Source organism: Lynx rufus, unplaced genomic scaffold (assembly GCF_022079265.1).
Source record: "Lynx rufus isolate CCGP_SWC_20201006 ecotype Redwood Valley unplaced genomic scaffold, mLynRuf1.p SCAF_4, whole genome shotgun sequence".
Taxonomy (NCBI): Eukaryota; Metazoa; Chordata; class Mammalia; order Carnivora; family Felidae; genus Lynx; species Lynx rufus.
Genome location: NW_025814856.1, coordinates 53,876,786 through 53,889,549, shown reverse-complemented (window position 1 = coordinate 53,889,549; position 12,764 = coordinate 53,876,786). Strand labels below are relative to the sequence as shown.

General features: G+C 46.1%; 2 protein-coding genes and 1 non-coding gene across 4 annotated transcripts in view; 2 read left to right on the top strand and 1 right to left on the bottom strand.

Moving 5' to 3' along the window:
* The first annotated feature begins 1,232 nt into the window (after positions 1-1,232).
* Positions 1,233-6,019, top strand: RPL32 (ribosomal protein L32). 2 transcript variants are annotated; one of them, XM_047096853.1, is made up of 4 exons: positions 1,233-1,299; positions 2,777-2,877; positions 3,473-3,654; positions 5,842-6,019. In XM_047096853.1, exons 2-4 carry the CDS (start codon positions 2,782-2,784, stop codon positions 5,969-5,971), a joined length of 408 nt encoding a protein of 135 aa, XP_046952809.1. In that variant the 5' UTR covers positions 1,233-1,299; positions 2,777-2,781; the 3' UTR covers positions 5,972-6,019. The 2 variants fall into 2 exon arrangements, with proteins under 2 accessions (XP_046952809.1, XP_046952810.1); XM_047096854.1 differs by lacking the exon at positions 1,233-1,299 and adding an exon at positions 2,568-2,599.
* Positions 2,572-2,711, top strand: LOC124525248 (small nucleolar RNA SNORA7). Its single transcript, XR_006965456.1, has one exon. It is a non-coding gene; the product is annotated as a small nucleolar RNA SNORA7 (small nucleolar RNA).
* Positions 6,020-7,447: 1,428 nt separating the features above from the next.
* CAND2 (cullin associated and neddylation dissociated 2 (putative)) overlaps positions 7,448-12,764 on the bottom strand; it is a 32,639-nt gene continuing 27,322 nt past the window's right edge. Inside the window, exons 14-15 of the mRNA XM_047097128.1 lie at positions 11,229-11,336; positions 7,448-8,879 (exon numbers count right to left, since the gene is read on the bottom strand). Of these exons, the coding sequence (XP_046953084.1) occupies positions 8,652-8,879; positions 11,229-11,336 (336 nt within the window). The 3' untranslated portion in view covers positions 7,448-8,651. The remainder of the gene's footprint in view (positions 8,880-11,228; positions 11,337-12,764) is intronic.

Below are 12,764 nucleotides of genomic sequence, written 5' to 3'. Positions count from 1 at the left end.
GAAAGCAGCAGGCAGTGCGGGTACCCTGTGCCCTTCTCTGTGGAAACGGTCACAGCCGGTCTCTCATCTCCCAAAGACTGAGCCTTTTTGGTTACTGCTTCCAAATCTCTTGCATCTTTCACCGTTAGAGGCATGCTCTCTGTTTCCTGAGACTTCTGCTTGATTAACCCACCTGACCCCATCAAGACCTTCTCCCTTCACAACACACATAATGTGGGCTGCTGTTAGCACAATGCTTTCATTCTCTGCATCCCATCTGACTTCCCAGAGCCGGCTGGCTAAGCAGGATTCATGAGGTGTGGTGTAGTCACAGGCACAATAGGGTTCCAGTCTCAACCTTATCACTTGTGAGCTGTGCGACCTTAGACAAGACATTTCACATTTCGCTCCTCTGGGTCTCTTCAAACTCCTACCCTTCACAGTCAAAATCTCAGGAAGGAGTTGTCAACACTCTTCCCTTCTCACTTTTCATCCTGTCAACAACACAATCCAGTGTAGCTTCTGTCCCCATCTGGCCCCTGGAACTACTATCAAGATCAGCGATGACATCTGTATTGTGTTCAAATTGTGGAATCAATGCACAATTTTTTCGTCCTGAAATTTGATTTTTTTTTTATACAATAATCTTAAATACAAAATCTAAGCAAAACAAAACCATCAACAACTATTTAAAACTAGGCAGGTTAGCTGAATGATTAGAAGTGTGGATTTTGGAGTCAAATCCCCAAACGTCGCTTTCTACATAGGCAAAATGGGGAAAAAATAGAACTACCTTGCAGAATCGTGGGGAGGATCGTGAAACCCATGGAATGATAGCTGTTAGGGTATCGTTCCTATCTTACTCTATAAATTCACGTGAGGAAGTATTAGGAAGACTCTGTTTTGTTCCCTCCTGGCCACCAAGAGGCGCACTTAATAGCACAAGAAACGCGGGCGGAAATAATCTAAAAACTGGATTGTTCTCCGGAAGAACGGCTTCAATTTCTGGCGGAAGTGGATGCCCCCCCACCAGGTCTTAAAAGCTCAGAAAGAATTCCAAATATTCTACGTAGTCCTACGGCAGGTATGAAAAATTCCCAGCAGTACTTCTAGATATTAATATATATTAAAACACATGTATTCCTCGACTTTTTTTCAGTATTTCTCTGAAATGTCTTTCTTTCCTTTGAAGGACCAAGCGCAGGAAGTGCTCTTTTTTCCCTGACAGGACCCAGAAGTTAAGTCCCATCAGCCTTCGCGCGCGACCTTCCACTCTCTTCCTCGGCGCTGCCTACGGAGGTGGCAGGCATCTGTAACTCGGTGAGTTTTAATCGTTGGCCATCCGCATCTCTGCGGTCTTCATCTGGTATTGTCGCTTCGTGGTGAGGAGGCCTGCCCTTCCGAGCACTCGTCTTGGTGGGCTTTGTCCTTGTCGGTTGGCTGGAGCACGTACAGGAACAGAACGAAGCGGCCCAGCCGATGATGGAGGTTTGCTTCCCAGGGCCACTTGGCCGCCCTACGGAGGCCGCCTGGTGTCTCTCAGCGTTGCTGACAGCTTGTTTGAGGCCTGGGAGTGAAGGTCCCCGTTTCGGGTCTAGGCAGCGCGGGCTTGTAGGGACTGTGAAGCCACCAGAAGTTTCCAGTCCGAGGGCAGGAGTATTCCAGTTTTGGTCAGCGTTGTGTTTCCGCGTGTGTTTTGTTCACGCCGACCGACGCTCTCTCCTCTGCGGTTCTGGTCTTGGGGTTGCTGCTGCGGCCAGACCGCTTAAACAAAACAATCGATTGCTGCTAGTCGATCGGTTCAGTTAACGAAGGATCTCTGAGAATATAAAACTGCGTCCTTGTCTGCGAGGAAATAATGTTTCGGGCGGAGGTGCGTTCCTTTATCGAACACAAAGTTCACGGAGTACCGTGTGCTGAACAAAGGAATAGAAGCAGCGAAGAGAACAAAAAGGGTGTTGCATTAGGGAAAAAAAAAACTAGGGTAATAGGGAAGGCCGGTCCTCGGATGATCTTCAGGTAGAACAGGAAGTTCCAAGGCCTAGAAGCATCAGTACATTATGGTTTTATAGGTCTGTTGTGAGAGAATTGTAGAGCAGCAGCACTCTAGGGGAAATAACAGGTTTCTCTACTTCAGTCACTGCAAGCATTCAACGTGCAGTATCCTTTCCATTTTACAGGTGAGAAAACAACTAAGGCTCAGGTTCTTGTGGATTGTCCAAGTTCTGCCTAACGAAAAGGAAATTGGACTGTCTGGGGTTTGGGGCACCAGGTGTGGGATTTGCTCCCCTGTGCAAGCTGAGAACTTTTGGGGGTCCATTTGTTTGTTTTTTTTTTAATGTTTTGATTTATTTTTGAGACTGAGCATGAGCAGGGGAGGGGCAGAGAGGGAGGGAGACACAGAATCTGAAGCAGGCTCCAGGCTCCGAGCTGTCAGCACAAGAACCCGACGTGTGGCTCGAACTCGCGGAGTGTGAGATCATGACCTGAGCTGAAGTCGGATGCTCCACCGACTGAGCCGCCCGGGCGCCCCCATTTGTTTTAGATTAGCTGTTAGCGTGCTTTTTTTCTTCAGTGGATGAAGTGACTGCTGACCTCCCAGGATCGCGTCTGGAGAGTGGTTCGTATTCTGCCAGCTTCGGAAACGGGAGGGAAAGCAAGCCTGGCAGAGGTACCCATTCCATTCCCAGTTTGCTCAGTAGCTGGAGATTGGAAGACACTCTGCAACAATGTTCAAGGCCTGAGCAGGAAAGCTTCCTTCTAGGACTCTGTCACCATCTCTGCTTCTTTCTTGAAGGCATCATGGCTGCCCTCAGACCTCTGGTGAAGCCCAAGATCGTTAAAAAGAGGACCAAGAAGTTCATCCGGCACCAGTCAGACCGATATGTCAAAATTAAGGTATATGTGGTCCTGGGATGGAAGTGTTTGTTGGGGTGGAGAAAGGAGCCCCTAAATGGGCTGTTGGATTTATGGAACACCTGGTCAGAAGATCACATTTGGCAGATGAACCAGTCCAGTTAGTGGAAGAGCTCTCTAGAAACTTAGGTCTGAGTATACCTTATTGGCATTCAGTCACTTGATTATAGTATGAATTGGACGTTTGGCTGTTTTGATGTGTCTAGAGGCTTGTATCATTTTAGGTGGCCTTAAGAGGTTATGAGAAGTAGATTATCTGTATTTTATGATGAGAAAACTTGTATCTTGAGTGCAGTGCTAGAACCCATGCTCTTCACTCTTTACCTAACTGTATACACAATCCCCTCACATTCTATCAGTCTGTAGTTTGTTTTTCCTTTATTTAGGAGTGTGGATGTGAGTCTGTATTCCTGGTGCTCAAAGGCAGGAGCCCCTATTTTTCTCCACCACATAAAGGTGAACTGTAACCCAACGACAGCTACTGTTGGGGCATGTTTCCTTTTCATTGGGTCCCCCTTTTTTCCTCTAAAAGGAAGAGGTGTTGGCAAAGGCACTAACCCTCCTGTGTTTATTTCAGCGCAACTGGCGGAAACCCAGAGGCATTGACAATAGGGTGCGCAGAAGATTCAAGGGCCAGATTTTGATGCCCAACATTGGTTACGGGAGCAACAAGAAAACAAAGCACATGCTGCCCAGTGGCTTCCGGAAGTTCCTAGTCCACAACGTCAAGGAGCTTGAGGTGCTGCTGATGTGCAACAAGTGAGTTGGGCCCCACTTCTGGGTTCAGGTGTCAGAAGTCTGCATCTGTGAGCAATTTTGGTAGGGACTTTATAGAATGCATTTGGAGGAGTTGTATATTCTCTAGGGAGCTTAAAGAATGCTTGTTGGGGGCTTAGAAAGGTTTCCTTTGCTGGAGCAGGGTGAGGGAACTTCCCCTGGTAAGTATAGAGACCTGAGACCTGGAAAGACAGGACTTTGCCTGACAGTAAAAACGCTGGAGGATCCTTTTGGCAGTTCTTTGCAGAATGGTGGCTTTATTTATGTGGAGGTATGGGGGATATAGTGTAGCCTCAGACCTAAGGGACACTTTATGCTGTGGCCACAGGTATTTCTCTTCCAAAACCTGCAGGAATAGACGAGTTGCTGTCTGATTAAGAGCTCTGTGATCTGAGGTAGAGAAAAGGAGGAAGGCTTGCAATCAGGATGGCTTACACAAAGTTGTAGAGATGCTAGAGTGCACGGAGGATTCACAGCATTCCTTTCAAGGGTTTTAAGAAAGTTAGACACTTTATGAGCTCTGTGAGAGACTTGGTTTGCTTAGGCCAAAAGGGGGACAGTGGGATGAGAAAACACTTAATGTGGGAACTTATTTAGATGCTTTGAATTTCGGTTGGAGGGAATGGTGTTCTTATATTCCTATTAAAGATACTTGGGCAGCAAACATGAGTTGCAGATGCTGCTGGATGCCAAAAAGGTACTCTTTTTAAATAGCTTGACAGTTTGTGTAAAGAGCTATAGAAATTTTTGGAATTTGTGACCTTTACACCACAAGTTGCATTTCTGGATATTTGTCCTTAAATAAACTGAAAAGCAGAAAATCTTTGTAAGGCTGATCATTGCAGCAGTAACTGAAGGATTGAAAGTGTAATTTGTGAATGGTGGGAGTACAAGCACTGGGTGGAATGTTACATATACACTCAAAATGGTGATCATGTGTGGAAAATGCCTAGGCGGAGGGGAAGGTATTTAAGATGATTGATATGTTACATATATATATGGACAAGGACCTGAGGAGTTATCGAGGGGGGAAGAAAAGATTTAAGTGTTAAGAACAAAGATGGAAACATTTCAAAATATAGCTACTTTGAGCTTGAGTGAACCTCCTTTATAGAAAATGAAAAAATTCTTTTAGTTTGCTTGTCTGTTAAGCTATTTTGCTGGAGTTCTTAAAGAGAACTCTGTATGCCCCATTGCCTTAGTCACTTCTTACAGTCTTCCTTTGCTGAAATTTCTCCTAGAGTCTTTTTTTTTTTTTCAAGATTTTCATTTTCTTTTCTAATGTTTATTTTTGAGAGCATGAGCAGGAGAGGGACAGAGAGAGGGAGACACAGAACCCAAAGTAGGCTCCAGCTGACTGGGGTTCAAACTCACAAACAATGAGATTATAACCTGAGCCAAAATCAATAGACGCTTAACTGAGTCACCTAGCTGCTCCTTAAGATTTCATTTTTAAGCAATCTCTACACCCAACATGGGGCTCAAACTCGCCTCCCCAAGATCAAGAGTCAGATGACCCACCTAATAAGCCAGCCAGGTGCCCCTACAGTATCTTAATTAGCTGTTGTTGGCGTCGTAAAATGCTTCGGGCCAGTTTGTTACCAAACCAGGGTATGGTGCAGCTGTGAGGAATGAGTAAGTTGGAAGAGTATCTGTTAGGCGGGTTAAAGTATAGCTATTCGCTGGGCAACTTCAGGCAATGTTACTTCTCAATTTGAATTTTGTCAGCAGCAAACAAGTAAATTAATGTCTGAGCCAGGAAGCTCCTGGTTTAATCAGACTGTTGGATTCTGCTCTTGGTTACTTTGCAGAGAGTTTTAAAACTTCATGGGACTAGAAGGATAGAGGAGGACCTTTGAACTTGGAGTCTGGGTCTGAGCCATGATAGCCCTGTCTGTTTCTACATATCTGACTTGGGAATTCATTTCCACCTTTAAGGGCCATGGTTTGTCTGTTAGATGGAGGCAATACATGAATCATAAGGCTGCTGTAAGGATTAAGTGAGAGGGAACAATGAGAGTGCTTTTGTCATTGCCTGGGAATACTTTAAGAGCCTTACTGCTGGTACCATAGATTTTAGGAGAGTTGGGATTCGGGGCTGTGCAGGTCTTGTTCATCAGCCATTTACCAGCACCTCCTTACTCTACTCACTAACCAATTCTCTTCCAGATCTTACTGTGCAGAGATTGCTCACAATGTCTCCTCCAAGAACCGTAAAGCCATTGTGGAAAGAGCAGCCCAGCTGGCCATCAGAGTCACGAATCCCAATGCCAGACTGCGCAGCGAAGAAAATGAATAGACAGTTTATGTGCACATCATATTTGTGTTAATAAAACCATAAAACTACCATCTGGCATTTCCCTCTTTGGTTTTACTCTTCAATTTCCTACTCAGACAAGTTGTCACAGGTGTTTTTTTACTGCTGGTTAATACTCTGGAATCTTCCATTTGGAAGAGGTTTATAAAGGATATTTTATTCTTCATAGGGCACAGGCCTCTGGTGCCCAGATCAGCCTTGTCCACTCCATTTGGGGGTAGGGGAGACTTGGCCTTCAGACCAAGGTGGGTTCCTCCCTTAACTGGAGGACCTTGTAGCTCAGAGCAAGTAGTCTTTCTTAGGTTTGCTATGTAAAGTTGGATGACATTTACTCTGTGGTTCTCGTGATTGAGAAACTGCATGAAAGAATCCAGGTGAATCCCTTACTCCCTTACTTATTTGGTGCTGAAATAGCATCCTGTGGCTTCTGTCCTAAACCATGACAGGATGACAAAAATCCCTCTACTATATGATCAGCCTTGGATGTCTGAAGATATTCTGCAGTCTCCCTTTTATAACCTTCCCCGAGCTGGCTGCTTCAGGTAATTGAACAATTTCTGAAGATGTGGGATCCTTAACATGATATAGCCTCTTGATTGGTATTCAGGATTTAATCAAGCTTCCTTTTCAACTACAGCCCACACTCTAGGCAACAATAGCTAGAATTTAGCCCTGTTAATTACAGGCATGCCTCTGGAGGCCCAGGCTTGGTTTGGTTTCAGATCACTGTGATAAAGCAAGTCACACGTCCGACGCATTTGTGGTTACCCAGTTCATATAAAAGTTCTGTTTATACCATACTCAAATTTATTATGTGCAATAGTTTACCTAAATAATGTGCATACCTTAATTTAAAAATAACTTTATTGCAAAAATAACTGCCTGAGCTTTCTATGAATGGCAATCTTTTTGCTGGTGGAGGGTCTTACCTCAATGCTGATGGCTGTTGACTAATGAGGGTGGTGGTTGCTGAAGACTGGGTGGCTGTGGCAAGTTACTAAAATTAAGACCATGAAGTTTGCTGCATTGATGGAGTCAAGAATGACTTCTCTGTAGCATGTAATATGAGCACTTTTACCCAGAGAGCTTTCAAAATTGGAGTCCATCCCCTCAAACCCTGCCACTGCTTTATCAACTAAGTTGATGTAATATTCTTCAGTTCTTTGTTGTCATTTCAACAGTCTTTAACAGCACCTTCACCAGGAGCAGATTTCCATCTCAACTCCACCGTTAAAAGTTTTCTCATGACCGTCACATCTTCAGGCACTAATAGTAACATCAAAGATCACAGATCACAACAAATACAATAATGAAAAAGTGAACTGAGGAAAATATGAAATGAGCAAATGGTGCTGACAGACGTGGCTGGACGCAGGATTCCCACAAATCTTCAATTTGTAAATGCAGTATCTACAAAGCATGATAAAGCCAGGCATGTCTGTAAAGTTAGGGTACCACTTTTCCAAGAACTGGTAGCAAGTGGCAGTATATAGTCCTGGGATATGGCATGTAGACTCCAGAACAAGACAACTGCATACAGGGTGTTTTTCCCTACCAACCTGGTCAACTGAGCAGAAAGAACTACCCTGGTTAGAATTTTCTTGGCCTGCTAGCCATGAGCGGTTTTAAGTCCCTTAGAAAAAGGTCTTACAGGTGGGCTGCCTCCAGTTCAAAACCTAGTCTGAAACATTTGAGTAAATGTTGGTCATTTTCATAATTTCTTTAAACTGACTTGGGAAACATACGGATGGTGACATGCCTAGTAGAGGAACTGTGCAGAGAAAAAGTAACAAGGATCTCTTATTAACCTGGGACAGTACAGAAAATTCTTTTAATCTGTCGCTTAATATTTGTGTCTTCAATACTAAAAACTAGGAACAACATGTTCAGTCTTCCTCCGAAGGACACAAACCAACTGGTTACACCTATAGGTGGGGTGGCGTGAGAGGTGGTCTAGTTTCCTTTGTGCTTTCTGGTTTCCCATTTGACTACATAAGCGTTTTGAAATTAGAAAAAAACATATTAGATCTGATTCTCTATCCCAACCACCTCCCCTGCAAAAATACCAATTTCTGAATCATCACTACCAATTGGAAAAGGAAGCATTTTGAATTCTAAAATGCAAGAAGCTCAGAGAAGTAGCTTTAGTTTTTCAGATGCCCAGCCGAAGCATGAATTTTTGGCCTATCAGATCAAGTGAAGTGAAAAGTGGGAGAGGTGTGAGTGACACTGGTGGGAAAGAAGGCCAGCCGGCTGCCTCCTAACCTTTCACAGCTGTGAGCACAAGAGTATTTCTAAACACTACTTAGTCCTCTGTAAGGCAGCGACTCCCCAGTTTGAAGGTATAGACTGCCCAGTGTGAAGTCACACATCCACTATTTGTGCCGAAGGGCTTGGAAAAATGTCCATGCCCTGTTGCTTTGAATGACTGTCCTGAGTTACAGGGTCCAACTGTTGGCAGCCTTGCAGCTCCTGCTGGGGGCCTCGAGTTGGGGTCCCTGGAGAAGGCACTGTAAGCCCCGACCAGGAGCAGGACGGCCCCCCCAGTGAGATGAAGAAAGGGCAAAAGCAGAGGCCTTTGGCCAGCATGGGGACAGTGAGGCCTCAGGCTTGGGTAGGCCCCCTTCTCTTGGTAAGGGCCCACCTGGGGACTGGGGAAGCACTAGCTGAGCTCCATAGAGTCTGTGCTGGGGGCTGAAGCAGAATCCTTCTGGATGCTCTCAAAGAGGGCAGCAAGTTCGGGGTTGGATCGGATTTGGGAAGAGAAGTCAGCCATGATGGGGCTTTTCCCTACTTCCGGGATGGTCAGCAGGGCGGCCACAGCCCTCATGGCGGAGCGTTTCAGCTCATCTTGCTTCTCAAATTCCTGCTTCACGGAACCAGCTTTGACCTAAAGTGGGAAAAAACGAGCCATCCTTTACTGAGCCTGGCCTGGCCTGGCATCACAGCCTCCCTCACTAGTCTCTGGACTCCTCTCTACCACCTGTAGTAAGCTTTCCCAGTTTAAATCACAGCATACTCCCCTACTTCAGTCTCCTGTCCTGAGATTTCTCCTGCACTTTTACACTGGTAGGTTTCTCCAGAGGGTGATTCTTTGTCATTCAAATCAACTTCGAAGTCACCTAGGGGGCCTCGGACCAGCCAATCTAAACTGTCCACCTTTCTTTTCATTAATAAGTAATTTGATGGGGGCCCCTGGGTGGCTCAGTCTGTTAAGCCTCTGACTTCATTCAGCCCACGTCATGATCTCCAGTTCGTGAGTTCAAGCCCCGCGTCAGGCTCTGTGCTGACAGCTCAGAGCCTGGAGCCTGTGTCTCCCTCTCTCTACCCCTCCCTTACTCACGCTCTCTCTTTCTCAAAAATAAATAAACATTTAAAAAAATTAAAAAATTAAAAAATAAATAATTCAGTGGTGAAAATTGTTATAAAGTGTTAATTGTCTCCTGCCCCTGATAGGAGATTCAGCCTATGTTTATTCACTGTGCTTAAAAACAGGCTCTTGGTATCATATGACTTGGTGGTACCATCTGACTTAATTGAATGAATGGATCACTGTGACAGTCATCTAGCTGGCCTGGCTTCTTCCCCCCAACTCAGGTGCCTGGCCCTGCAATCTCTTCTGCACAGCAAGTACCCAAAACTGCCTTGTCTGCCTTGTTTTTCATCCCCCACCCTCTTCCACTTATTTAGAGGATCTCAGAATTCCCCCCACTGCTTATGGAATAAAGTCCAAATTCCTTTCCATGCCCCTGACTTCACCCAAAGACTCTTTCCCTTCAAGAGTCCGGTGTAATGGTTAAGAGCTTGGCATTGGGGTTGAACAATCAGGTTCAAATAGCTCTGCCCTGTAAGAGCTGTGACTTCGGGTGGTCCTTCTAAGCTGTACTTCCCTTTCTATATGTAAGAGCCTCCTTTCCATAGAGTTGCTTTTAAGGATTAAATGACTTAACACAGTGGGGCACCTGGGTGGCTCAGTCGGTTGGGCAGCTGACTTTGGCTCAGGTCATGATCTCATGGTCCGTGGGTTCAGGCCCCGTGCTGGGCTCTGGGCTGACAGCTCAGAGCCTGGAGCCTGCTTGGGATTCTGTGTCTCCCTCTGTCTCTGCCCCTCCCCAACTTGCGCTCGGTCTCTCTGTCTCTCAAAAATAAACATTAAAAAAAATAAATTAAAACAAAATAAAAAGCTTTTGGTTTCCAGAGCTTTGTAGGTTTCAGTGGATGAGGGATCGTGGACTTGGATGCAGCAAGTTTTCATCATAACGCCCCACACACAGTGCCCTCTGGGCAGCCAGAATGAGTGGCCTCTGTGTGGGCCTCAGATCAAAGCTCCTCTTGCCATCTTAGCCGAGTGGAAGGGTGTCCTGATGCTGCAACACCATTTGCAGCCTTTCCCTGTGAACTGGGATTTTTCTCCATGCTGTATAGCTCCAAGAAAACTAGAAGTGATTTGGCCTTTGAAACTGTCAAGACTGCAATGGCCCTGCAGAACCACTGTTTTCTAGGACTTCATACCATGCATAGGTTTACAAACTGAAACTTAAAAGGTGGGTTTCTATTAAGAAATTGCCAATTTTATCTGTTTTAGCCACAAAAGATTTCATTTTTTTTGGAAAAGGTTTTGCTCTTTTGCAGCTTGAAAATCACTGTTCTATAGATCTCTCTCCTCTTTAAGCTCCATCTGAAATACTCTGCCCTCGTTTGGTTAATTCCTACCCTTTCAAAACCCAGATTAGTTCTTTCAGTCAACAGATAATTACTGGGCACCAGGCTCTGTTCCCAGTGCTGCAGCTTTCCCCCAGGCCTTCCACTCCAGATCCCTCCCCTGACCCTTGAGGCACTCCAGCCTAGCAGCAACTCTGCCCTGGATCAATCACCCGATCAATGGTTTCTATCTTTCCAAGAGAATAACTCAGTGTTCCAATTAGGATGTGGGAGTAGGGAATGCACCATGTTCAATGTGGTATCCCTAGTACCTTGCTACAAGGGCCGGCACCCAGGAAATGTTTGATGAACGAAAGAAAGAGGTGAGTGTGAATCCCAGCTCTGCAATTTACTAGCTGGGTAGCCCAAATCAATAACTGCACCTCTCTGAGTCTCTGTTCCTCTGTGTATACAGTGGTGACAATAAGAAGTACTTCATAGGGTGACAACAACAGTTAAATGAAGCACTTCATATACTACCCGTAAATGGTAACTGAATAATCTGTAGGTGTGCCCAGGGCTAGGCAGGAGGGCTTACCTTGGCGGTGCAGGTGGCCCTGAGTGGCTCAATGAGCCGGTCCACCCTCTGCAGAACAGGTGCGGGACACAGGGTAGCTAGTCGGGCCAGCATGATGAAGGTCAGCATCTGCCCCAGAGGAAGGAGACAACGTTCACAGTGAAATGGCCAAAAGGAGCAGAGCCCAGGGAAGATCAGAGGATCTGGTACCAATACCTGGAGCTCAGGTCCAAACTCTAGCACTAATTCCTGCCAGGGTCCTGCAACAGTCTCTCCCACTCTGGGCCTCAGTTTTCTTATCTATAATGTGAATGGCAGAGGGCGCCTGGGTGGCTCAGTCGGTTGAGCATCTGACTTAGGCTCAGGTCATGATCTTGTGGTACGTTAGTTCGAGCCCCACGTGATGACAGCCCAGAGCCTGGAGCCTGCTTTGGATTCTGTGTCTCCTTCTCTCTCTGCCCTTCTCCTGCTCATGCTCTGTATCTCTCGCTCAAAAATAAATAAACATTTAAAAAATGTGAATGGCAATACCCACTACGCCAGCTACACTTGGCTGAGGAGGATCAGATAAGAAGAAGCACCAGGGAGGGGGCTACTCTCAAGCTCAGATGCTCACAGGGCCAGGCAGACACTGTCCATGAGTGAAGAGGGCCAGATGGCAACTGGGAAGGAGTTAGGAGTCCACACTCCAGACAGCAGCTGTCAGCTCCAGCCCGTTGTGGCCGTGGGAATGTGGCCCAGAGCTCATGCACTGTTTTCAAAAGAAACTGATTTTCACGTAAAATCTCTCAACTTTTAAATACTGGCACCCAGTTAAAAAAAAAAACAAACAACTGCTGTATGAGCCAACTAAACACATCTACAATCCTGGTCCAGCCTTCAGGAGAATAAATGGTGACCTCTTTTGAAAATGGTGAAGTTCCTACAAACATGCAGCATAACGGATGGTTGTCTGAATTCTACACGCCCTACCCATCCCTACCAGATGTCCACCCTGCCCTGATCCCCCCGCAACCCACAGCAAAGGAGGGGGACCAGCAAAAAGCATGGCATCACACAGCACATGCTGTGACCCAGGGCTCCTCCATTTCCCAGCTGGTGCCCTGGAACCACCCAGCTCTCTGGCCTCTCCCCTGTAGAGTGGGCATCATAAACCCACTCTCTAAGGGTGTGGTGCAGACTCACCCTCCTCAACCCATCCTCCTCAACACCAAAAGGAGCCTGGACATAGGAGTCCAAATGTTGCACTGATGCCCAGGCCTTGTCCTGTGCTCCCTGGAGGGCAGGCAAGAGGGCCGTGTGGCCAGAAGGGGTAAGAAGGGAAAAGCATGGGGGAAATGCCTGTAAAAACTGGCTTTTATCAATCAACAGTGGGCCTTGGGCATCTCTCACATCAGTGCAGAGGGACCTGGCTCACTCTTCTTAATGCTGCTAGCATTCCAAGACCAGAGGTACCCAGTTTATTGAGTGAGCTTCTGATAGGTGGACATTTGGGAAGCTGCCAGCTTTCCCCAACTCTCAGAACAATCTAGAACATAAAACTCCAAACATGTTTTT

What these genes read in the sequence shown, in the direction of transcription:
- RPL32 (XM_047096853.1), top strand. Translation starts at nt 2,782, where the DNA reads ATGGCTGCCCTCAGACCTCTGGTGAAGCCCAAGATCGTTAAAAAGAGG. An exon ending in ACCGATATGTCAAAATTAAG is followed by an intron (nt 2,878 to 3,472) that starts GTATATGTGGTC and finishes TGTTTATTTCAG; the next exon opens with CGCAACTGGCGGAAACCCAG. An exon ending in GTGCTGCTGATGTGCAACAA is followed by an intron (nt 3,655 to 5,841) that starts GTGAGTTGGGCC and finishes ATTCTCTTCCAG; the next exon opens with ATCTTACTGTGCAGAGATTG.